This window comes from Neophocaena asiaeorientalis, unplaced genomic scaffold (assembly GCF_003031525.2).
Source record: "Neophocaena asiaeorientalis asiaeorientalis breed wild unplaced genomic scaffold, Neophocaena_asiaeorientalis_V1.1 scaffold229, whole genome shotgun sequence".
Taxonomy (NCBI): domain Eukaryota; kingdom Metazoa; phylum Chordata; class Mammalia; order Artiodactyla; family Phocoenidae; genus Neophocaena; species Neophocaena asiaeorientalis.
This window is the reverse complement of record NW_020174096.1, coordinates 4,113,354-4,138,723: the sequence shown is the minus strand read 5'-3', so window position 1 is coordinate 4,138,723 and position 25,370 is coordinate 4,113,354. Positions and strand designations below refer to the sequence as shown.

Sequence of the window (25,370 nt, the reverse complement as noted above, 5' to 3'; positions counted from 1 at the left end):
TGATGTGTAGTTCCTTGACGTCTGTCCTAAATGCCATCTCAGCCTTTGTTTAAGTATGTACTTGATTTATTGCCTTTATGTAAGTTGCTGAAAGCAAAAAAGATTTTCTGGAATCTGGAGTTGTTAACTAGAAGTACAGAGGATGTAGCTAAAGCATTTTTGCATCTTCACAGGGACTGTGAAAAGCATGTTAAATTTATGTTAGTGAAGGTATATAATTCTGAGGAAGGGGAAAACATGGGGGCTAAAGGAAATTCATTTCTGTCAAGAGCATCTCTACAATTACACGTGTATGATTATAGAGCAATGCATGGGAGTAGCTTTGGCTAAACATTGTTCAGACATTCTCTGACTTAAAATGGTTTGATTTAGGATTTTTCAACGTTATAATGATGCAATATGCATCTATGAAAAACCGAACTTTGAACTTTGATCTTTTCCCAGGCTAGCAATATGTGGTACGATACTCTCTCGTGGTGCTCACAGCTTCCAGTCAGCTGTGCAATCATGAGGGTAAACAACCCATATACTTGCAGCTATTACACACACATACAACCATCCTGCTTTACTTTCAGTACAGTATTAAATAAACTACCTGAGGTATTCAACACTTTATTATAAAATAGGCTTTGTGTTAGATGATTTTGCCCAACTCTAGGCTAATGTAAGTGTTCTGAGTACATTTAAGGTAGGTTGAGGTTGGGCTAAGCTATGATGCTTGGTAGGTGAGGTGTATTAAATGCATTTTCTATTTAGGATATTTTCAACTTACAATGGGTTTATCTGATGTAACTATCATAAGTGGAGAAAGAGCTGCACAAACTCATTAACAGCTGGAATTAATAACAATTTGTTGAAATAAATTTGGAAAATAAATTTCAAGTAAATTTCAAGATAAAATGTTTGTTTTACTTAAATATCTCAAACTCTGAGATCTCCTAGATTGTGAAATGCCTCTTCTTAAGAATAAACAGAAGCCCCATCTTTAAATCATTAAAAGTTAAAGAGGTCCTGCAAATTAATGTAAGGGGTTAGTAAGGGAGAAACTGGATGTAAATTTTGTGAGAACTCTCTGTACTATCTTCTGAATTCTTCTGTAAATCTAAAACTGTTGTAAAAAATAAAGAAATTAAGTCTATTTTTTAAGAGATGGTGCAAATAATATGCACTGATATGGATCCAATTATCAAGGGGGAAAAAGGAGAATTAATATTGAAAATATTTAACAACTGGAATTGCACGGGCACCAAGCAATCAGAGTGGCTGCTGACCACACATCCAGCTGAGCTGGTGTGTAGTAACTTAGTATCGGTTCAGGAAGAAAGCAAGGTGCAAAGCAGGGGTTTCCATTTGTGCAAAAAGCAGGGACAGAAAGGATGTGCGTGTGTGTTTATTTTTATATATTTGTATATGCACAGTTAGAAATATACATAAAAAGCTGATAACAGTGGTTGACTGACTCTAGAGAGGAACTGGGTAAATTCACCATGTAATTATTGTTTAAAGCAGGTCAATTTTGAGAGTAAAAGGGAGCATTATTAATAATTATTCCAGAACAATAGGCATGAACTTGTACTGTACTGATAAGTCAGTATTTATGACCCCCATAGAACAGGGGCATGAGGGCTTGGAGGGTCAGGGTTTAGAGCAGGCTTACTTTTCCCTTTTTCATGAAATACATTGCTCTTACCCTCTTTTAAACTTTTTTAGAGTAAAAAGAGCCCTAGAAAATGGAATGAAATGAGAATGAGAGAATGTCAAAAATTTTTTAATCATTTTTGCCTGTCTATCATTATCATAAAGAAAGAAATCTAGCTATTAAGATTAAGGGTGAATCTGGGTGTTGAAAATTTTATCTGATAAACTTATTAAGAGTTATAACAACTAAAAACCTCTAAAGCTAAGCAGTCAGTATAAGAGATTAAATAGCTGTAGAGTTCAAGCTATTGATTTACGAGACATTAGTAAGTTCAGATGCTGTTACTGTTTCTTCAATATGTCCCACGTAGGAACCTGTGGCTCGCTCTTTCCCTGTCTTTCAATATACAGTTGAAAGTTTCAGGTTGGGGGAAACCAAACCCAAACATCATAAACTCTATGATGTTATCCAGCAGTATGTTTGTTTCAGTCATATTAATTTAAAATTAAGATGCAACATTAATGATTGTAACTTCAGAATTTGGTCACCTGGAGAAATGATGTTATGTGACTAGTGAATTCAAAAAAAAAATCATGATGGCAGACAATCCTTGGATGTATATTACATGCAATTCTTTATCTAAGAACTTTACATGCATTAACTCATTTAATCCTAATTAAAAAACAAAACCCGGTGAGAAATAGGTACTCATTATTCTCATTTTATAGGTAAAGAAAACTGAGTTTCAGAGAGGTTAAGTAATTTGCTTGATCACACAGCTAGTGAGTAGCAAAGTCAAGGCTGGAACCCAAGTCAATGATTTCAGAGACGTTGCTATTAACCATGATACTGCACTGCCTCCTGGTTTTGAGTTGGCATCTGGGACTTAAATTCCAAATCAACCACTTCCATATTTTCTAAACTAAAACCAGGGTGTGCAGTTTGACAATGTGTTAGTGTGTCTCATGGATTTCCTCCCATGAAATCCAAGTTGTGAAGTTGTTGTGACTAAATAAGATATCATTTAAATCCTTTAGTTTCTGTTTTGTCACCAATGCAGTGAGAGAGGTTGAATAGATCATTTCAAAGTCTTCACTTTCTTTATAAAAATAGGAAACCCTCCCAGGTTCCAGGCATTCTTTAAAGTGCCTTACAGATACTGATTTCTTTTAAAGCCCTATGACACGACTCTTTATTCCCTTAATAGAGGTGAGCAAACTGAGGCCCAAGGAGCTTATATACCTCACATTACGTAAATAGCTGATCAGACTCAAAACCTGGCTCCCTAGTCGATGCTCTTAACCACTTTACTCTGCAGCCTCTTATCATTCTGGACTAAATTGTAGATCTAGAATATAAATGACAAAATATAGAGTGAGTCTAGAATAAAAGATTCTTCCCTAGAGACAGACTTTCTTCCAGGTGGGGAGAAAAATTTTGTATTGATACTTTTTTATGCATCTTGTGTTAAGGTTTAAAGTCCTTTGCAGCTATGATCTCCCAGGAGGCACAGGGTAGGATCCGTCTTCATCTGTTCCCTCTGCCAGCACCCAAACTCTCCCTGGTTCTGCTGCCTTCCTGCCTATTACCTCCAGGGATTACTTGAGGATTTGAGAAAATCATGGGGATAAAAAAAATGGTCAAAGGAGGCAAGGTAGAAAACAAGATATTTTCAGCAACTTGGATACAGGGTAGTAAATTAAAGAAGCAAAACCAAGCTGGAAATTGCTCCTTTCACCTCATTTTCGCCTCCTGCCTAGGTTGCTTACCCCAGTCCTGAAAGACTATAGTTTGGTATGGAGAGAAACCCTTGCTGAAGGGACCATTTCTTTTAAAATCACCATTCACAGTATTCATCTCAGTGCCAACCTGAACAATTTCCCAAATATATTAGAATCCTGAGAGTTCTATACAAAGGGGAATGAGACAGTTTCTGGACTTTGGAGCCCGAGACAGACCTGAGTCTGCACCCCTGTCCTCACAGTTCCTGGCTGTGAGCCCCTGAATACGCTACTTAACGTTTCTAATAATAATTTCCTTACATTGAGCCCAGGCTGAGGGCCAGGCAGGCACTTTACAAATTCTATCTCTAACACACATGACAATTCTGGCAGATATGCTCTCTTATCCCCATTGTACAGATTGTGCAACTGAGGCCCTGCTAATCAACTAGGATTCCAGCCAAGTTCCCATGCTCTTACGTGATGTCCTCCTGCAGTTTCAACCTCAATCCTCTTTCCTGTGACATGGAGTTAAATAATGCCATCATCCAAAAGAATGAGATGAGGCGACATAGATAACTTGCCTGGTTCAGAATCAAGCACATGTGTTTACGTGCTAAACGGTGGTTCTTAGTATTAGGAAAGGAAGTAATACAGGGGCATGTAGCAGGGCCTGCTGTGCTACATGAGTTAAGAGGAGGGAGCAGTTCCTCCCAACCGGACAGGATCTGGTTTTGTAGTATCTGAGTGGGGCCTTGAGAGAAGAAATACGCTTAGCAATGACAGGTGAGGATAGGAAGTAAGAAAACGTTTTCTAGGTGAATTTTAAGGCAAAAAATGGAAACTGTTGTGGCTACCTGTGATTTTTTTTTCTAAGCCTCAGATTTTCAATATTCCTAAAAGAACTAGAAAAGTTCAACCCCTGGCTTTTGAGAGAAAAAGCAAACCCACCATGAATTCTTACAGGTTACATGGGATTATAGTCACAGAGAAAGGTGACTGCCCGCCCTCTTTACTAGGTTATACCCTAATTCTAGACCAGGGGGACAGAGACTGGAGAAACCAGCACCTGGAAATGAGATTTTCCAGCCTGTCCCTGCTTTTTCCTTGTCACCTTCCCTGTGCTCCAGACTATGCCCCTTGAAAATGAGCACAGTCTGCCTGCTAGTCTGGTTCCAGTTGAATCATTTACACTCATATGTATCAATAAGTAGAAAAACTCATTTTATTGCTTATGTATAAAACTGAGTGGGTTTTTCTGCCACATCTCCCTGTTAGGAAACAGATGGACCTTAAATATAGGTGGGAACAAGAACAGGCTTGCAAACACAAAATGTCAAATGTGGCTATGCTGTGTGAAGCATGCAGCCCAGATTTACAGAAGAGCTTGCTTTCATTTTTTAAATGCAGTTTCTATTTAAGAGACTCAGCTATAAAATATGGAAGAGGTCATTTGTTAGTCACGTTCATATTTTTTCAAGTTCAACAAAACACATAAATACCAAGTTCAGAGTAAATCCAACAAGAGAGTTAGAGAACCAGTGAGAGGAAAGGAGAAAATATAAGCTGTGACTTAACAACAACCAAAAAAAGCAAGTCAGTCTAAGACAACCAAAAAAAAAAAGAATAGTCTAAGTATTATAGCCCGCCCCCTTCAAGAAATTCTCACAACTTATTTTGCCATAGAGGAAGATAAATGTTACAATATCTCACAAACCAATCAGCGGCGCTGCAGGCCTCAAACCAGGAAACCCTTTAAAGTGTAGTACTTTAAATTGTGCAAGTGAGACTTTGGGCTCTCAGTGAGTTTTTGTTCCCTGTGCTTGCAGGATGGGAATGCGAACGTGAAGTCCCTCATGGCGAAGTTTAACACAGGGGGCAACCCCATGGAGGAGGTCTCGGGCAACAGCAGGCCCTTCAAGGTCCCGGGCCAAAACTCCCCTTCAGGAGTACAGGTCAAAAAGAACTTATTCAACAACCAAGGAAATGCCAGCCCTCCTGCAGGACCGAGCAATGTGCCCAGGTTTGGGTCCCCAAAGCCCCCTCTGGGGGTGAAACCTTCTTCTGAGGAAAAGCCTGACAAGGAGCCCAAACCTCCATTTCTAAAGCCGACTGGAGTGAGTCCCAGGTTTGGACCGCAGGCTAACTCGGCCACCAGAGACCCCGAGGTGAAACCGGGATTTCTGAAACCTGTAGGCCCCAAGCCCATCAACTTGCACAAAGAAGATTCCAAACCTGCGGTTCCCCGGCCTCCTGGGAATAAGCCTTCACTTCACAGTGTAAACCAAGACCATGACTTGAAGCCACCAGGCCCCAAGCCGGGGTCAAATCATCCAGCCCAGGAAAATGAACCGAAGCAAGTCTTCCCAAAGCTGGCTGGGGCTAAAAGCAAGTTTATGTCAGCCTCACAAGATCAGGACCCCACGCCCCTCTTCCCCAAACCTGTCTTTGGCCAGAAGCCATCCCTGAATACAGATGACCCCCAGGAAGACGAAAGCCCCACCAAGACTGTGGCTCAACAGAGAGGCCCCCCGGCCCCCCTGGGAGCCAAGGCCAAATCCGGCCCTTTGAAACCAGCCAGGGACGACCTAGAGAATAAAGAGCGTGGAGGCGAGACATCAAGTTTTCCTTTTCCTGGAGTCGTTCTGAAACCTGCTGCAAGCAGAGGGGCCCCAGGCCTCTCCAAAAATGCTGAAGAGAAAAGAGAAGGTAGGAAGGTGGATGCTGCTAAGAACGTCTTTCTGAGCCAAGTGAATCCGGAAGAGCCGGCCTCTGGGGCCCCTCCTGCCAAGTTCCTGAAGACACCTTCGAAGCGGACAACGGCAGGGCCCTGGGGCCCAAGTCAAGAAAAGGAAAAGGAGGACCAGAATTCAGCCACCCCCAAGCGGAAACCCCTGCCCTCCTTGTTTACCCTGGGCCCCCCTCCACAAAAGCCCAGCAGACCGCCGCACGTTGACTTGACGAAATTCCGGAAAGCCGCTTCTGGAAACAGTGAGTTCTTCTCTCATTTGCTATTTTGCACATGTTTTTTTCCCAGCAGAGGGTGATCTAGCTTCCAGGGAAAATTTTGTAACAAGGAACCGATGTTGTCACCGGTACTCCTGTGTGTATGATGACTTTTGTTTGGCATTTTTTTCCTCCGGTGTGGGACGTCTGAGAAGGTTGAAATCCTTGGTTTTAGGTCGGCATTCTGTGAGGAAGTGCCTTGGGGGGCTGATTTGGGGGCGTGGGGAGAAATACCTTCATTTGATTGCCAAGTGGTTACTTCCTTTGTTGGGTTTCATTTCTGTTGAATGCGACCGAGGTGTGTTCCCTCTACTACCACAAAGGAGCTAGAAGGTGAGCAAACCTCTAAGTCAGTGGTGGATGCCCAGGGGACATTTGACTGTCACGGCTGGAGGGTGCTACTGGCGTCTAGCGGGTAGAGGCCAGGGATGCTGCTAAACATTCTACAAGGCACAGAGCAGCCCCGCCCAACAAAGAATTATCCAGTTCAAAATGTCAATGGTACAGAGGTTGAGAAACCTTTTTCCAAATGATTTTAAATGTCCACAAATTCATCATAGGTCTCCTAAGCCCAATATTCAAATAAGAGATGCACAGGACTCTTGTGAAACGATGCTTACTGTTTTATATTTCAACTGTTTTCTATTGCTCCATCAGCAAAAGTTTTCTGAACGTTTCTGATTCATAAAGTAGTACATAACTAAGATAATAAGCCAGACAAAGGGATACATTATTTTCCTCCTGGGTAAATAGTTTAATTTTCTACCAGAGATGTTACCACCATACTATGGCACATGCTAAAAGTTGATCCTGAATGACTTGGTAAAGATTTGTAACCCTCATAGTGATGAAAGAAGCTCATTTATGCTTGAAATGATTACTATTTTAGGCAAATAATGTACAACCATTGTTTATTGTGAGAAAGGAAAAAGGATACTTACGAGTGACCACACCACAACTATATATATTTTTTACTTACGAAAGTGGATCTAATTAATGCAGTTCTGGGTATAAAGGTAGTTCATTTTTATTTTGGCTCTGTAGAAGCATCTCACAGTGTCATCTTCCTGAGACCAATATTCTCGGTGTCAACCAACATGTTAGGAATCAAATCCCCCATTAATCAGTCTCGTAGAAAGCAAGTTTGGAATGACCCCGTGATCACCTTTCTTCTAGAAAGAGTTAGCCTGTTACACTTATTGTGTCCTCGTGTGTCACCTTCTCATTTTAATACTGGGCCATAACTCAGAAATGTTGTTTTTCTGAAACCTTCTAAAAAAGCCCTTTCTTAATTCCCTGTCATAGTTCTGCACCCCCGATAAAAAATTAACTATCATAACCTCCATTTTACGGCTCTGAGTTCATGCCAAGGAAACTGTCCTGATGTGAAGTGGAAATCCTTGAGAGTTTTCTTCCACGTCTTCCATCTTTATTTACACTCCACTACCTGGTTTGAGTGGTAGTACCCAGATGGCTGCTGTCGTGCTGTTGAAATGCCTGTGAAGTCCTCTTTTGGCTCTGCAATCCTGGCAAGGTCAGCCTTGAGCTGATTTTCAGTGCCGCATAGCTCCAAGAGACCCAGGCAAAACTACTTAGGAAGCCAAGTTGATCCTTGTCCTCTTCTTCCTCCCTGTCCCCATCCTGACATGCCTCCCCCCTGCTCATGTGCCCCATGACACAGTTTAGATTCGAAATCCTCTCATCAATGTACCCTACCTCCACCCTCTGATCCCTCGATATATATTATGCTTCAAAGTGGACCCTGTTCCTTCTTCATCCACCTCTTCCACAAATCAAAACTCAATCTTCTTAATTTGAACTGATGTCAGGTTGGTGTCAGGATAAAGCAATCTGATTCATAACTTTAAATGCTGAGTAACACCCCTTTACAGCATTCACAGTTTTTTTTAAAGCATTTAAATTTTTAACTTATTTTTTAAATAGAAATTTACATCTGGCTCAAAAATGATATAGAGTAAAAAGTACTTTAGTCCGTCTCCACCATTTCCTGGGTCTTCTCAGCCTCTGCTCCACAGAAACCACTCTTCTTCATTTGTATATCTGTCCAAAGTTTCTTTGTGTTTGCACAAGCAAATATAAATATTAATCTCCTTGCTTTTTACTCAATAAGTAAAATACTATATGCAATGCTTTGATCCTTGCTTTTTAAAAATAAAAATAAAATTCCTGTCTATCTTTCCACATTTTAATAAGAGGTTATTGAATATTCTTTAAAACTGCATGATATTCAGGTAAATGGATGACTCACTTAATTGATTTAACAATTTGTATTGTTTCCAAACTTTTGCTCTTCCAAACAGTGCTACAGAAAATAACCTTGTATATGTGTCACAAAATGAGCATTTACTTTCTGAACACAGAGAATTTCTTAATAATCAGGTCTGCTGACTCCTAATCCTACCATTGCTATTTTTCCTAAACCATACTAAGTAATTTAGTACTCCATTTAGAAAGGTTAAAAAAAATACCAGAACTTGAAAGTGTATAATAGCATTCAAATTAACTGAAGCTTCACCTGGTAACTCTGTAGGTTTTCAAAACTCTAGAACTTTTTTCTTAGGCTTCTACATGGTTCCTTCCTTTCCAGGTTCACATCTAATCCCTTAAACCTCTTCCCCAGATCTACCTTCCCTCTTTTATCATCTCTGTCCAATATATTAGCCATTAAGGGTGCTTATCATTTATTGAGGACTTGTTACAGATTAGATACATGTTACCCCTGTTTATTCCTCCCAAGAAACCAATGAAATGGGAATTCAATGAGGAAATTAAAGCTCAGAGAGGTTAGGTGACTTGCCCAAGGCCATAATGTGACTAGGCAAAGACAGGGCTGGTCCTCCTGTCTCTCTGATTTCAGAGCCTGTGCCCCCCCTTGCCACCCTCCTTGCTATGGTCCCTCTCTTGAAACATAGGATATTATGAGATAATAAGTAAAGCATAAAGGAAACCCAAAGAATCTTCATTCTTCTCCCTTTCTCTGTCCTTTGGTTAAAACACGTCATTTTTTGTTTTACTATAAATACCACTATAAGCTCCATGTAAACAGAGGCCAGTCTGTTTAACATTATTTATTTGGAGCATAGAAATAATATATTCTTGTTGATTGCTCAGATTTGCCCTCCCACCGAAATCGTTTAATCAGAATTTAGTATTCATACTCTTTATAGCTTAGCAATTACTTTGAAAATGATTTGCTTTTCTGTCTAGATTCCCAAAGAAATCTGTCTTTAAGATTTAAAAACAGCCAAGATGTATCTGTGTCAATCATTTTATCACCAGTATTTTCTGAGATGATGTTCCTCTTAGCTCTCAGACATTTTCTGTTCCGTGTATAAGGAGGGCCCACCACTTCTTTTGATCTGGCTGATGGATGACAAACGCATCTACTCACTCTAATCCAGTGTGATAAATTTGTCTTCCCTTCAGAGCTGTGATTTGAGTTCTGAGTATTGCTTTTAATCCCCTCATTTGTAAAATGAAGGTTAGCTGTGCTGGTCTTGAGGGCAGTCCTTGCTGGGGACCTGAATGCTGTTCCATTTTCTGACATCTCGTTTAGAGCCCTGTACCAGGACAAGGCCAACCATGGCAGCTCATTCCCCCTTTGTCTCTGGGAAGATCCTGTTGTGGTATGTAGGGCTTTTGTGCTATAGGTTTTGCCTTAACCTTCCCCAGGCTGTTCACCACCTCTGAGTCCACTTCTCCAACCTGGCGTGCATTAGGGAGAATCCACAGGTTTTCCTAGGATCACTGTCTGCCCCCCGTATTGCTTCTCAGCCTGGGGAACAAGTGGGAAGCTTCACTTGCCTCCTGTGGCACCAGACTCTCCTGTTTCTTCCCTTAGCCACTAATGTTTGAAGTTCATTTAATGCAATTATTTTCCTTTTCTTGTGCCATGGCTCCTAGTGAGTTTGGGATAATGTTTATCTTGCCTTATTTTGTTTTTCCTATTTTATTTGGGAATTGGAGGAGGGACATCCTGTAAGTCCCTCCCTCATTATTTAATACCAACTAAATATTTCAGTTATAATCCAGGAGTCAGCGGTATTTCCAAAGGGACCATAGGTTCACCCCTTCACAAGGCAGGCAGCAAGATGGCAGAAAGGAAACTCATGTGACTTTGAGTGCCCACTGAGAGCTGTGTTTCGTATCCTCTGGACTGTGCTCACTGGTTATGGACACTTGGATGACCACTCCCTATCCCCTTCCCAAGTCTCCTATTCTGAGGAGTCTTCAGGACGCAATCAAGAAGGGGCTAGGGGGAGATCCAGCTACCCCCATGTGGGCTTCACTCAGACTGTTGATAGCATCTGACCTCCACTAACCTGCAAATCCCTGAGAGCAGTCATATTTTAAGCCTTTAACAGCCGATCAGTTTATACTTGGACTAAGAGAGGATTCGAATACTGACTATGCAGATGAACCAGGAAAGGGAAAGGACCACTGAACTGACCCCCAGGGAAGGCAGATTCCCCCTCTTCAGGGCCACCGTCACCACTGAAAAGTCCCCTAAGCATACTGAGGTTCCTGGTTTCTTGCCGGGCGCTCAGTTGGGCCATCAAAATTCTTTCTTAATGGCCTGGGCATCAGCTAGTCTTTTAATATTAATTTTGACATGATAAACCACACTTATTATTTAATTTACAGGAAAAAGTTTCCTTACAGTGATATTTACCAGGCCTGTAAAACAGACTATTGTTTTCTTAACTATGAGAAGAGAAATTTCTGTAAACCCGATTTGGAGCAACATGCCGTGATTTACCATGATGTAATAATAACTCTTCCTGTGATCAAGAGGCTAGAAGTCGGTATATTTTTAAGCCACTTACAAAGGAAAATTTGGAAATATTGCCCAACCAGCTGGCATTATATCAACGTTTGTAACATGCGCTAGATCAAAGAAGCTGTGACCACTTGTAATATAAATGCATATTTTGTTTTACAGTGGCTGACTTACCCTTAAAGTATAAAATGCATATGAGATGATTTAATATATAAAAAATTTGATCAACATTATTTAATTCTTAAGATAGGCATGCAAAGTTGTTAAGAGAGTAACTCCTAAGAGTTTTCACACAAGAAGAGACTTTTTTTCTATTTCTTTAATTTTTAGCCATATTCAGATGATGGATGTTCATTAAACCTATTTTGGTAACCTTTTCATGCAGTATATAAGTTAAATTATTATGTTTCTGTAGACTCCTTAAACTTATACAGTACTGTATGTCAATTATATTTCAATAAAACTGGAAAAAAACAGGCACGCAACCCTTAGAGGTAAAAGCATTAAAATGAAATTGCAATTTACTTGAGGAAGGGAGGGGGTAAAAAAAGAAAGTCACATCTAAGAGTCAAATAAAAATACATATGAGTCAAGTAATCAAATACCTGAAAGCTTTTCCTGATTTACTTTCAATTGTGCTTACACGTAAAAATGTTTTTAAAGAAAAGCATTAGATAGGAAGATTGGGACAAATGTACGTGTGATAATTCAGTCCAGTTACTGGGCAGGAGATGCCTTGCTTCATATAATCTGCTAAAATAATTTCCAATTCAAGCCAAATAAAACCTTTTTTTGTTTTAAGAATTGGAATTCCAGAATAGTCATTTGCCATTGAAGGCTCCTTTTTTCCCCCGATGACAACTGTTTCTGAATATGATGAGTTCATATGCAAAAAGTACCTCTTTGTGCACATGTGTTTTATTCTCAGAACAAAACGAATTAACTTTTATAACACAAGAATAACTTCAATTATTAGAAGAGCAAAAGTATGCCTCAGGAGCAGAAATCCAGCTACCTGATTTTACAAAAATATCTGGAAATGTTTTATCCTTTTAGAGCAAGCACAACCATGATAGTTGTGGCGTGGCTCTAAAGCCCAGAGAAACATCTAGAGCACTAGACTGTTTGTTCTTCCAATATATGAGAAACAAAGAAGAGAGAAAGGTCCACATGCTGGAGAATGTGACTGCTACATTAACCACTAGTAAATACACAGACGAGAAACCTATTTCTCTTCCGTTAAATTGCCACTAAAGAAAAAAGACTATACTTCATTTTGTCTGGCATAGCAAGCTAGAAAAAAAACATCTAGAACAGCTGATAGCAATAGATGCCATCAGGAGAGAGCAACCAAAGATGAGACATCTGGCAGTAGAAAAAAAGTCTGAACAAAAACCCATGTGAGGTTTTTCTTTCCCCAAAGTAAGAACTTGCATTGTCGAATCAGCTGTTCGTATCTGTTACAAAAGTCTGCATCTCTCTGCAGCTGTGCTTCTGCACACCACAACAGCTCTTTCCGCCAGCATGCTACTGGCGACTGGGCAGGTGTCTCTCCAGGGGTGGCAGTAGGTCTGTTGAGGTAAAGAGGGGCACAGGGAAGTTTTTGCCACATACCACCCCTGCTCTCTTTTCTTGTTTTTTTTTATAATTCTTAGAGCAATAAGATAGCTCATCTGATTTTCCAAAGCAGCCTGTGTGGTGATAGGATTACTGCGACCAGGGAGCTAAAAATCTGTCCCCGCGGGCTTCCGTGGTGGCGCAGTGGTTGAGAGTCCGCCCGCCAATGCAGGGGACACGGGTTCGTGCCCCGGTCCGGGAAGATCCCACATGCCGCGGAGCGGCTGGGCCCGTGAGCCATGGCCGCTGAGCCTGAGCGTCCGGTGCCTGTGCTCCGCAACGGGAGAGGCCGCAACAGTCTTTAGTGGTTTGTTTTTAAATCCTACAGTAGTTCCTATTTCTCTTCCAAATTGTCTCCTTAAGGAAGTTGAGATACATCATGTGTTCTCAGTTACGGAGGGTCTGGAGTGTGGCTTCTCCTTGCTTTCCAGCCTTTAGCTTCTGGTTCATGTAGAGTGGGTAAAGCTACACACACACACACACACACACACACACACACACACACACACACACACAACATAGCCTTGACTTGCTCCTCAGCCATTTTTTCAAAAGCTGTTTTATATGAAAGGAGGATAAGGTAAGTCTATAAAATACATTTCAGTCATTCACGTTACTCTAAATTAAAGAGAATTTTCTAGACCTGATATGAACAGTTTGACAAGCAGGAAATCTCACTCTTTAAGAGGCTGTCTTCTATTTCTCTGAAGGCTTGAGTTCTTAGTCCTCAGGAGGAGAAGTTAGTTGTGCTCTGGCTGAGTAGAGTGCAACCAGATGACGTTTCCAGACCACTATCTTCTGCTACATCTCTATCTACCACTTAGGAACGCCTACTTTTTCCACTGACTCCGAGTGATTATCTAATGGACCTTGGGCGAACTATTACAAAGTGCAGTAGTATCTTAGTCAGTGCAGCCTGCTATTGCAAAAATACCGTAGATTGGTGGCTTTGCAACAACACAAATTTATTTCTCACAATTCTGGAGGATGGAAAGTCCAAGATCAAGGCACCGAGAGATTAATCGTCTAGTGAGAACCCACTTCCTGTTTCATAGATGGCTGTCTTCTCTCTGTGTCTTCACATGGCAGAAGGAGCTAGAAAGCTCTCTGGGGTCTCTTTGATAAGGGCACTAATCCCATTCATGAGGGCTCCACTCTCATGACGACATAATTACCTCCCAAAGGCTCTGCCTCCAAATATCATCACATTAGTGATTAAGTTTCACGTAAACTTTGGAGGAACAAAAACATTCCTGTGCCACTCAGACTTGCAAATGAGAGTCTACCACTCCCCAACCATCTGTCTCCCTCTTATTTTCTTGCTTTCTTCTTCCTTCTCATCTTCTAACCTATGGTTCCTTTTAAAAAATCTTATTTTTTTCCATCCCTCCACACCATCACCACAAATCTCTTTTCTTTTGGGACAATGAAGCCTGGGAGTAAAACCCACAGAAAATGCTGAGCTTTTTGAAGGCATGAGGATCAAAGAGGTTGCTGATTCTAAACTACTAAGAAAACATGGCTAATTACATGTGTCAACATGATTTTGAAATGGAAAAGCTAAAGTAGGAAATAAATAAAATCTGCTAGTGTGCTCCTGAAAATCTGGATAAAGTTCATTCCAAATGCTAGCCCATGTTTCATGGACGAATTTAATGGTCTCCACAGAAGACAAATGAATAACCACGTGGCTTGAATTCTCAAGGTCATTTCTGTCTTTCAGCTCCTGCTTCTAACTTGGATTGGTTTAGCAATTGCCCCCCTGACCTTGTGCTGTACTGCAGTCACCCAAACAAGACAGGGCTATTTTCTTTAACTTTCACTGCAAACCACTCACTGAAGCCATTTGTGTGTGTGAGTGACAGACTTCAGTGAAGGTCTGTGGAGACAGGAGTTCACATTGCATTGAGGCTAGAAATGTAAAATGGAACACCGGCAACCACGGTTCTTCAAAAGCAACTGTGCATTTTGCAGCTCAGCTTCCTGTCCCCTGCACTGTGACTCACCTTCTTCTTTCTTTTCCTCACTTCCTTGACCCCTCCTTCTCAATGGCAAAGAAAAATGAGAACACACTTTCCATTTTCTTATTCAGAAAAGTTCAGCTGCCTCTAACCCAAACCCTTGAACTCAGCTGATGTCTTCCCTTGCACAAAAGCAGGAGTTTCTTATTCAAAGGCCATTTCACTAGCTCGTTGTTTTTTTTTTTTAAAGAAGATGTTGGGGGTAGGAGTTTATTAATTAATTCATTCATTTTTGCTGTGTTGGGTCTTCGTTTCTGTGCGAAGGCTTTCTCTAGTTGTGGCAAGTGGGGGCTGCTCTTCATCGCAGTGCGCGGGCCTCTCACTATCGCGGCCTCTCTTGTTGCGGAGCACAGGCTCTAGACGCGCAGGCTCAGTAGCTGTGGCTCATGGGCCTAGGTGCTCCACGGCATGTGGGATACTCCCAGACCAGGGCTCGAACCCGTGTCCCCTGCATTAGCAGGCAGATTCTCAACCACTGCGCCACCAGGGAAGCCCTCACCATCTCTTTTAAGAATGGAAGGAGTTTGTGGGATGGGATGGCCCGGGGGCGGGGGGTGGTGGAAGTGGTTTTATTTTTCATTGTGATTGGTAGCCATTTTAGTACTAGAAACAACTGCTGATAAATAGAATACATCCAAGAGAGTCTGGTCTATCCTGATAGAAGTATAGGAACTGAATTGTTCCAAATTGGTGTGAGAGTCAGGTTGTTTCATCCTTTTGTCTATTTTCAGTGCCTAATAACCAGAGATTCTTTAAAAATACGAGTGCTGGAGAGCAGTTTTCTTCTATCAGATCTGGGATTTGCAAGTTTTCAGACTTTCGCCTTAATATAAGGACAACCATGCAAACGAATGTCTCTTACATGTCTTCATGATCATTGTGACACTAAGTGGGTCCTAAAGAGAAAGATGACCAAAATGAATAGTGGCTCTGATCAACAATGTGTACATCGTATGTATTCAGAAGGAGCCAGAGGACATAAAAATTAGGCCTTAGTCTTTCAAAAGTTCTCAAACTTTAAATTGCTTTAGGAATGCCCCCAAAGTTTCTAGTTCAAGAAGCCTGAGATGAAACCCAGAAACTGGAATAGTTATCAACATCATCAAGTGGTTCTAATGCAAGTTGTTCCCTGACCACAGTTGAGAAATACTGCCATTTATGAGAACTATTACAGTGGGGGAGGAGTAAAGGGGATGATGGGGAGAGGAAGGGTTTCTAAACCAGCGGTATTTTCCTGAAAACAAAAGAAATGCTGTAACACTGAGACAGGATCTTAGAAGTTAGTGATTATATCAAACATGGAAATGAGTGGGAAAATGCAAAGATGCTATTCAAATATCTAACATCTGGGTGGCTGGCACCAGAGTCCCGAAAGTCTTTTGTTATATCAGGCATTAACCTGTTCGTTGATGGATTGCAAAGACATCCAGGGGTTACTGAGGGGCATCTGGAACCCTCAGAGGGCTTCAGCTAGTTAGAGTGTTTTAAAAGTTGATGGTTAAATCGTGCATACCAGCTGGCTGGTACGCCCCAGCTCACCCTGCCCATCAGCCTGGAGGAGCGCAGTGCTTCCGTCTCCCCCACAGAACACCTGTAATCAAGGACTCTCACTACTCTCTCTGCTTCTTTCCTTTCTTCCTTTTTTCTGCTCTCTATTCCCTTCTATTTTCATTCCTTTTCTCCCCTTCTGCCCTGTAGTGGCCTTCAGGTTAGTTCAGCAGTTTTTCACGTGGCACATATTCTTACTATTCATCAAATTAAAAAGCCATGTTTAGCACAACTGGTGGTACTCAAGGCAAAGGAAAAACAATGTAAGTGCTAAAATAAACAGACTTTGGAAACCTGAATAATTGTGTATCACTGTAAGAACTACCACTATACTGATGGAGGCCAGGATGACAGGAGAGCCCACAGTCCTGCCCAAGGTGGCTGTACTTGTTCCCTTGGGAGGTCTCCATGCTTGGAGATGGAGGGTTCCCTCCACTGAAACTGACCAGGAGGGCCAGGGCATAAGCAGAGTTAAAAGCACTGGGTTTTTCTATGCTCTGAATCTCATCAGCGCCCAAGTGCAACTGTACTGGCCTAGTTACCCCACTACCTGTATAACTCATCACTTGGTAACAACATCATCTTTTTCTTTAACAATATTTAGTGTATTAAGTTACTAATCTTCAAAATAGGCCTATGTTCATATGGTGCTTAAGAGTAATTAAGCCAATGCAGAAGAAAGCTGGGCATTTGTCCCAAAATAAAGGGTGGATTTCCTCTGTAATGCTATTTAGTTGATGTTCAGAGCTATTCGAGTTCGGAGAAAAGCTCTCTCGAGTTCCGATGCTGCAGAGTCCTGCATTTGTGAGCCTAATGGTAAAAGGAGAGGGTGGATGTGGCATGGATAAAAACAGATTATTTTCAAGCTTGTCACTGTAATTTTGTAAGCTGGAAACTTTCTTTTTAATCTCGCTGTGAAGTTGATAGGTGAGCTTACGGAAAGCGCTTTGAACACTTATGATCTATGAGAAGTGAGATGTGTTCTAAAGACAGTAGTGCTTTTTTTGTTTTGAAAAATGTAAGTGTTTACACAATTGTTTCTCATCAGAGAGAGTTCAGAGCAGTTGCTTTGTTGCTAGAGAGACTCGGGGTCTAGTACAAGCTCCATTACTTACTGTGGGACCCCGAGAAGGGTTCTTAGCCTCTCCAAGCCTCGGTTTTCTCATCTGTTAACAGAAATAAGAAATCAATTCTGTCATAGGGTTATTGTGAGGATTAAATGAAAATGTATATAATGTACTTTTAAAGTTCCTGGCGTATCCTGAAGACTCAAACCATTAGCAGTAATTTAATTACATGTATTAAAGGGGAAACAGAAATAATGTTCAAATAAAGACCTCATTGAAAAATACATGAGTAATAGATGGCAGCCATTAGAAGTCGCCTCAGGTATCAATCAGTACTAGTAAGAACATCATCCAATTGTTGCAGACTTTAAATCATAGTTTATTTTGTTTCAACACAACATACAAGATTTTCATTATCACAGCATCAACTTGGTCCTCTTTGAGATGCAGCATCGCCTTGCATCCCTCTTGCAGTATTACTGTCTCCTTAGGTGTGAGTTCTACTATTTGTTCACTACAGAGTTCTCCTTTCTTGGCGCTGGCTTTTCTTGAATTTTGGAGGTTGGTTGTTTGTGCACAGGTTGGTAGTGGTGATGCAGTTCGGCTGTTTGCCGTTTCTGTTTGTGCAGCCAGCTCTGGGGGAGACAGAGTTCAGTGGAGTGAGGGAGTGGCTGAGTGCTGAGGGGTAGGGCCTTGATGGCTAGTCTTCCCCAGGACAGCCCCTGCCTCCTGGGCATTGCAGCCCCCGGAGTTCTGCTCCACTTCGCCTACCCAAGGGCTCAGTCATCGTTCCCTTGATTCCTGGCCATATCTATACTGCATCTTCCCCTCCAAGTACTCCCCCAAAGCCCCTTCCCGTCCCCCCCATTCTCTGTCTTTTGAGTGCAGAGCACTCTGGGTGGGGTCCCACTCTCTCGTGTGCTCTGGTTGGGCTTCTGTTTCTTCTTTCAACAGATCTCTCTTCAAATCTGTTTTTTAGGGATTCCTCATGGCTTCTGGTCCATTGTGGATTTACCTTCTTGTTTTCCAGTACGTTTATCGTTTGTCTGTTTGCTTGCTTGCTTGTTTTCATTAATTATCTTTTCCATCATTTCTAGAGATCTGGGGTGAGCAGAGCTTGCTATGGCGTGTAGTCAACCGGCCATCTTGACTGGGAACTTTTAATCATATATCTAAGGGGGAAAACATTAGTAAGGCATATAACTGTTGTAAAGCATCAATATCAGAAGAAGTACTTACTGGGTTACCGTACATGAATCATCTAAAGTTTGGATTTACACAATGTAAAAAACAGTGAAAAATTCAACCATCCTCATGTATTGATAGTATGTTTGCACCTGGTCATAATAAATGACAACCATCCTAAAGAAGATAATTGTTTACATGGGTTTTTCACTTCTTGAATTATGTTACAAGAAAAACAATGTTTGTATATACTGAGTACTCTTCCCTACTTACAAGGATTTGTAAGATCTAAAGGAAGAACGTTGAGAAATGTGTTTGAGTGCCTTAAAGGGACACATAATTCATTATTTGGAATTTTAAAAATTACATACTCTCCAAAAAAGATTTTTACTTAGATTCCAGACTTAAGGCTTATAAATGCTAACAGCATATGAGCTGGAATCAAGATTAACTAAAGCTGGGGCAAAATTGTTTTTACTTAAAGTGCTTTCCATTTAATTGAGGGGAAAATAATATAAATTCATGTTGAAAGATATCCATGGGATAGAGATTAATTAATCTTTGATAAGTAAAATCGATATAATTTCTGTAAGATTTGATAGGTCTATAGGTCAGAATAGGTTGTGCATCATCTCTCACTTTAAAATGAACACTGATTCAAAGCATATATTCAACAAGTATCTCTCTATAACACTATTAAAGAAATCTCGGGGCGAAAGGTGAACTATCAAAAAATATACGAATTACTGAAGAGTTTTTTTTTAAGCCACAGCAGCAAACTGATGGGAGTTACTTCAGCATCTTGTTTCAACAAAGAATATTTAAGTAAAAGCCCAGCTTGCAGTAGCAGTAGCACATTTGAGAGCATACTCTGCAAATATGAAATGAGTCTTTCCTTCAAATGGACTTATCACCCAATGTGAAAATTCTTTGGGAATTTTCTTGGAATTTTTTGTAGTCTGTGAGTGAAGAGAAAAAAAGAGAGATTTGACTTAATTATACTACCCAATAGTTTAGGATTTTCACATTCAAACTCACCAAAATAACCCGTTTAACTTTTGTTTTCAAATTTTCACCTTTTGGTAATTTAAAATAATTTAAACAGGCAACAACATTACTGATTTTATTAAGATAACTATACCTTCCTTGTAGAAGAAAACTCATCAAACTTTCTTTTGGTTAAAATACTTGAATTGTTTATTATTTTAACTTTTGTTATTCTGTTCCACATACAGCAACACAAAATGTTTTAGACTAGGGCTTCCCTGGTGATACAGTGGTTGAGAGTCCGCCTGCCGATGCAGGGGACATGGGTTCATGCCCCGGTCCGGGAAGATCCCACATGCCGCGGAGCGGCTGGCCCCGTGAGCCACGGCCGCTGAGCCTGCACATCTGGAACCTGTGCTCTGCAACGGGAAAGGCCACAACAGTGAGAGGCCCGCGTACCGCAAAAAAAAAAAAAAAAAAAAGTTTTAGACTTCATGGGTCAATTTGTTAAATTATAATTTACCTCATAACTTTGGCAACTATCTGCTTTAGAAAGTTTTATGAATATTATAATCACATTTTCTGATATGGTCACAAAATTAGCCTAGCAAATCAATTTATAATACATTTTTCTGTTTTCTCTAATAATTGAAAATTGGGTTTTCTTCTAAGTTGCTAAATAGGACTGGGTCTGCCATTAGGTGAAGTAAATTTTCATCATCTCAAAGTATCTCACCTGACAACTATTATAAAATTTCCTTTTCACCCATTGTTTCTCAAGGCAGTGTTTCTCCCAGTGTGGCCTGTTGACCATCTACATCAGAACGGGCTTAGGCACTTTACAAAACTTAAAATCACTGCATCCCCACAACTCTACCACCACCATAGCCACTTTTCTGAATGAGAACTTCTGGCTTTGGGGCCAAGGTATCTCCATTTTTTAATAACTGCCCTGGAGATGCTTGTGTACATTGACAGTAGAAAAATTTTAACTCAGATCAGCCCTTCTTTAACTGGCAAATACTTTTGCTTGTGTTATAAAGTAAATAATAGCTTGTTTTGAGCAGTGTTAGAAACTCATGTTCCTTAGGGAAGCCCTGGACTAAATAGGAGTGGAAAGGTAGAGATATCAAGGAAAAGGACAACTGGTAAACCAGGCAGTTGGTCTGAACCATTCCACACAGCCTTGTCATAGACGCTGGCCTGAAGTGCTACGAGAGCTGGCATTTGACAGTTAGCTTGTGTAGAATCAGAGGAGACTGCTGGATAACATTCATTCTCCCATCATGCTAGGAATTCCAGACAATCTTCCTAAAAGAGCTAAGCGCTCTTAGGATAGATCCAAACATGTCAAATGCATAGATTATGCTTGGCTTTGGTTGTGACTAAACCAAACCAACCCCTTTCCTTCCTGGACCAGAGTTTGAGAGTACCTAAAAGGAGAAACAAATACCAATATTTACAAATAGGGGACATGGGTGCCTTTGAAGATGAACTTTGTCAACTCAGCTTTGCTTAGAGCTAGGCCTGTCTACACTTATTTCCTTTTGCCTGAGAAGACAGTTCTGCCCTGAACAACTTATGAGGATAATGAAATTTTCCTGAAACACCTAAAAAAATTAATAATAACAACAGCAAACAGGAAAGAAACAATAGCACGAAAGTATGTCAGACTGAGGTGCCAACTATTATAGAGAAAGTGTTGTGAAGAAAGCCTTCTCCTACTCCTCTATCTCCAGATGGGTACTTTATTTTACCAAATGTTTCACATCCCCCACATGCTAAGTACTCTGACCTACAAGGATCTTAAATTTTGACTCCTTGTTTTCACTCTGATTTGGGTCTGTGATGAACCAGTTAGCAAGGGATATGATCATGCTAAAATAAGCTTACTTTTCCCACATTGTACCAGCACAGTTCACACTAACCTAGTAAAAAGGATGTATATGACCTGAGTCTCTTTGAAAGCCTTCTATTTAATTAAAGCTTTTTTAAAACAGAGATAGACCTCAGGCCGAAATAAAAGCATCTGTTTTTATTGGTTAGAGCCACCTGCACAGCACCTATTGGAGCTTCCTCAAATTTTAGTGAAACCAAATGGCAGTGGTAGATAATATTTGACCACACACACCCACACAAACACACACACACACACACACACACACACACACATTAGTGGCATCTGTACATGCCACCTGCTCTCCATGCACACCAGCATTGTTTAATGAGCAATAAAAAGGTAAATGAGAAGGACCTACTGTATAGCACAAGGAACTTTATTCAACATCTTATAATAACGTACAAGGGAAAAGAATCTGAAAAAGAATAGATATATACATATGTATAACTGAATCACTGTGCTGAACTCCTGAAACTAATACGACATTGTAAATCAACTGTAATTCAATTTATAAAGGAGGAGAAAAATGGTTAAAATGGTAAAGTTTATATGTATTTTACCACAATAAATAAAACTTCAAACTTAAAAAAAATAAAATAAAAAAAAAAGATTTCTGACACATGCTCCTAAGTGTGTAAAACAGCTAGTAGCTAAATGTTAAGTTTTTTGGCTACTCCTTTTTAAAAAGGCAAAAATATCAAAATAAAGAAGCTATTATTTTTAAATGTGAGAATGATACTATTTTAAAATATTTTGTATGCTTTATTCTTTATTAAAAGATCAAAAAAAGAATGCAAAAAAAAAGAAATAAAATCAGTAAAAGATGGGACCGGGGGGTAGGCAGGGGTCAGACTTTATAGGCTACGTTAAAGACCTGGGACGTTTGCCTAAATATGAGGTGACCTGGTTAGATTTAACGTTTGGGAAGGATTGTTCTAGGAGCAGTATAAAGAAGTAGGAGACCATTGAAGTAATCCAGGCAAGAGCTTGGACTACAGAGGTGGCAGTAGAGATGGCGAAAGAGAGTGAATCTGAGAGATATCTAGTCTAGGAAATGATGGATTAACTACGTGAGAAGACCACGGTCTTTATATTGAACATGTTCAATTAGAGGAGTCTTTGAGACGTCGCATAGGCAGATAATTACAAGGGTCTGGAGCTCATAGGAGCTTCAGTTCTCTCTCTACATTGTTGACACTTCAGCCTGTCTCTTGGGACCCAATGCTCTTCTGAGTGTTTACATTTCCACGTGTCTGATAGTCTGTTATCTAGGTTTGCCCTGTCCAATATAGTAGCCACTAGCCACAGGGAGCTTTCTAAATTTAAATTAACCAAATAAATTTAAAATTCAGTTCCTCAGTTGCACTAGCCACATTTTAAATGCTCAGTAGCCGCCTATGGCTAGTGGCTATAGTATAAGACAGCACAGATATTAAGCATTCCCATCATCCCAGAACATTCTACTGAACTACACTCATCTAATGACCTCCTGGTGCCTCAGCTACATCTCCAAAACTGAATTAATATCACCAAGAGTATCACACCAATTACATGTTATATGGTGCTGGTTATTTCTGTACCTAAACTCTTGAAAACTGTGAGTTCTATGAAAGCAAGAACCATGACCTACTCATTCTCAAGTCCTCCCATACCAGCAAATGCTCTTGTACTATGTGCTTGGCAAGCATTGGTTGATTGAATGAGTAACTGAGCAGGACAATATTTAAAATTCTGTCCCAAAAATATGTAGAAAAGTAATCACTTATGTAACCTCTTAGATTTATACTGATGAGATAACTACTGAGATTTGGAACCATAGAATACTATAGCCTGGTTTATAAGACAGCTTCAGTAAAAGGGTCTATTGCACATAATTATAACATAATTAGAGTAGAGGCAGGAGAGGTAGAAAGTAGATGGTGTACTCCCGAGTTACCTTCTGCCTCTACTGTACCCAGTTTTAACGAGACCAGCGTTCAGTGGGTAACACCTACCACCATGTACCACTTCACGGAGGCAGCAGCAGCAATAGCATCTGTTGCTATAGCATCTCTGTTTCCATCCCTCAAGTGTTCTGCCCCTAAATGGCCAGGATACCTTGCCAGATAACCGTGGTGTTGTTGAGAGTTCTGGCCACAGAGTCTTCCTGGGACTGGTCAGTGTCACGATAAGGATTTCCCCAAGAGCCTTAGTCAACACCCCATCTGCATACGCTCGTCACAATGCTGCTGCAAGGGATTGCCTCCTCACACATAAGGATGGGAGGGTTGGAATAGAAATTAAACGTCGGTGGAGGTCCCAGGAGGAATGATGAGGCACATGAAAATGGCACAGGACGGGAGTGCCAAAGCTTAAGCAGAAACATACCCCTCCTCCTCCTCCTCCAGCACCACAATGTTCTGCTGTAATTTTCCTGTTTATGCACAAGGAAGAAGGAAATTGTAGGTGAGAGAGAATGATTTTGGACATGGTAAATCATTGGGTGATGGTACGGTGTGGACAGCAGCAAATAGTTGTTTAGCACTGAGTATGCCCTAGGTACTGTGCAGGAGCCTAGGGATCCAACAGAGACGAGACAGATGTGTCTCTACTCTCCTGATGCTTGTCTTGTACTAGGAGCCACGGACAAGTCAGTGGGCATGTATACTACCCCTGACAAGTGCTAAGGAAAGGAGAGCACGGGCTGGATGCTGTGAGACTTAAAGGAGGAGGCTTCCTATTGGAATTGACACCTAAGCAGAGCCCTCAGAAAAGAGTGTCAATCAGGCCAGTGAGGGAAGAGTGGGGAGATAGATGAGCACGTGCAGATGTCTGAAGAGAAGTGAGAGCTGTCAGGGGCCCCAAAGTGAACTTTTCTGTAACTCAGAGTATCAGTGGGAGAAGTGGCAAGGTGTGGGAAGTACAAAAAAGTACTGAAAAGTTAAAGCCTACATACTGTTCTCTGTCCCCTAGAAATGGAAAAGATCTCATCTTTTTTTTTTCTCCTTTCCTGCTCTGCCCCATGTTTCTTCCTCCCCCACAGGAATCTAAATCAACCCTGCCATTCAGTCACAACACGTGGTTGCACAGTGGTTAAATGCACACTCTCTGGAGCCAGGCTGCGTGGGTGTGATTCCCAGCTCTGCACACCAGTAGCTGTCAGACTTTGGGCAAGTTATAATAATTTGCGTGTTTCCTCACCTACAAATGAGAACAATAATGCTACCTACCTTCTGAGGGTTTTGAGGAATTACAGGAATATTTCCAAAAGCAGAGCTTTGAGAACATATGTGCCTGGCACATAGGAAGCACCCTACAAAAGCTATTTGTTATTAGCATAGGCTAAAAAGACTGTTGTTAGCTAGTATGGAAGCAAGCATTTAACCTACATTTCCATGGGAAACAACTTACAAACTTCTCTGTGTCCCAATCCACTAGGAGCCGGGGCTAGGAAGATTTTTAAACTTAGCAAATTTTCTGTGTGTTCCATGAGATAATATGTTTTTTAGGGATTTCCCAAGATTTTGAGAAAATTATCAGGTACCTTAGAAAACTATTGCAATATGTTAAAAGATCTGAGGGAAAAGAAAAATCTGTCTTACCACACCCAACAATAAATTCCTGAGTGATATTTCTTTAGAGATTAAAAATTGTTAGCCTCAGTTGTTATCAGAAACATAAAATCAGGCCTTCGGTACTTTTTTGAATCTTGGTTCAGTTAAAAAACACAAGTATTGCTCAAGTTCTTTTACTTTATTTGGATATTCTACCAGTATTTCTTTCTTTTCTCCTAATATTACAATCCATTCTTATTCTCCCCATTTTGCAATGAAGACACTGAGGCTCAGAACTTAAGTAATTTACCCAAACTTATGCAACTAGTAAGAGATGTAGCCGAA

The 25,370-nt window shown here is 40.7% G+C and overlaps 1 protein-coding gene across 4 annotated transcripts in view; it reads left to right on the top strand.

Annotated features, from left to right (window-relative positions):
• FYB1 (FYN binding protein 1) overlaps positions 1 to 25,370 on the top strand; it is a 169,322-nt gene that overhangs the window by 65,975 nt on the left and 77,977 nt on the right. For all 4 annotated transcript variants that reach the window (XM_024754596.1, XM_024754597.1, XM_024754598.1 and 1 more), the window contains one exon: positions 5,190 to 6,351. In XM_024754596.1, the coding sequence (XP_024610364.1) occupies positions 5,190 to 6,351 (1,162 nt within the window). Of the gene's footprint in view, positions 1 to 5,189; positions 6,352 to 25,370 lie in introns of those variants that run through there.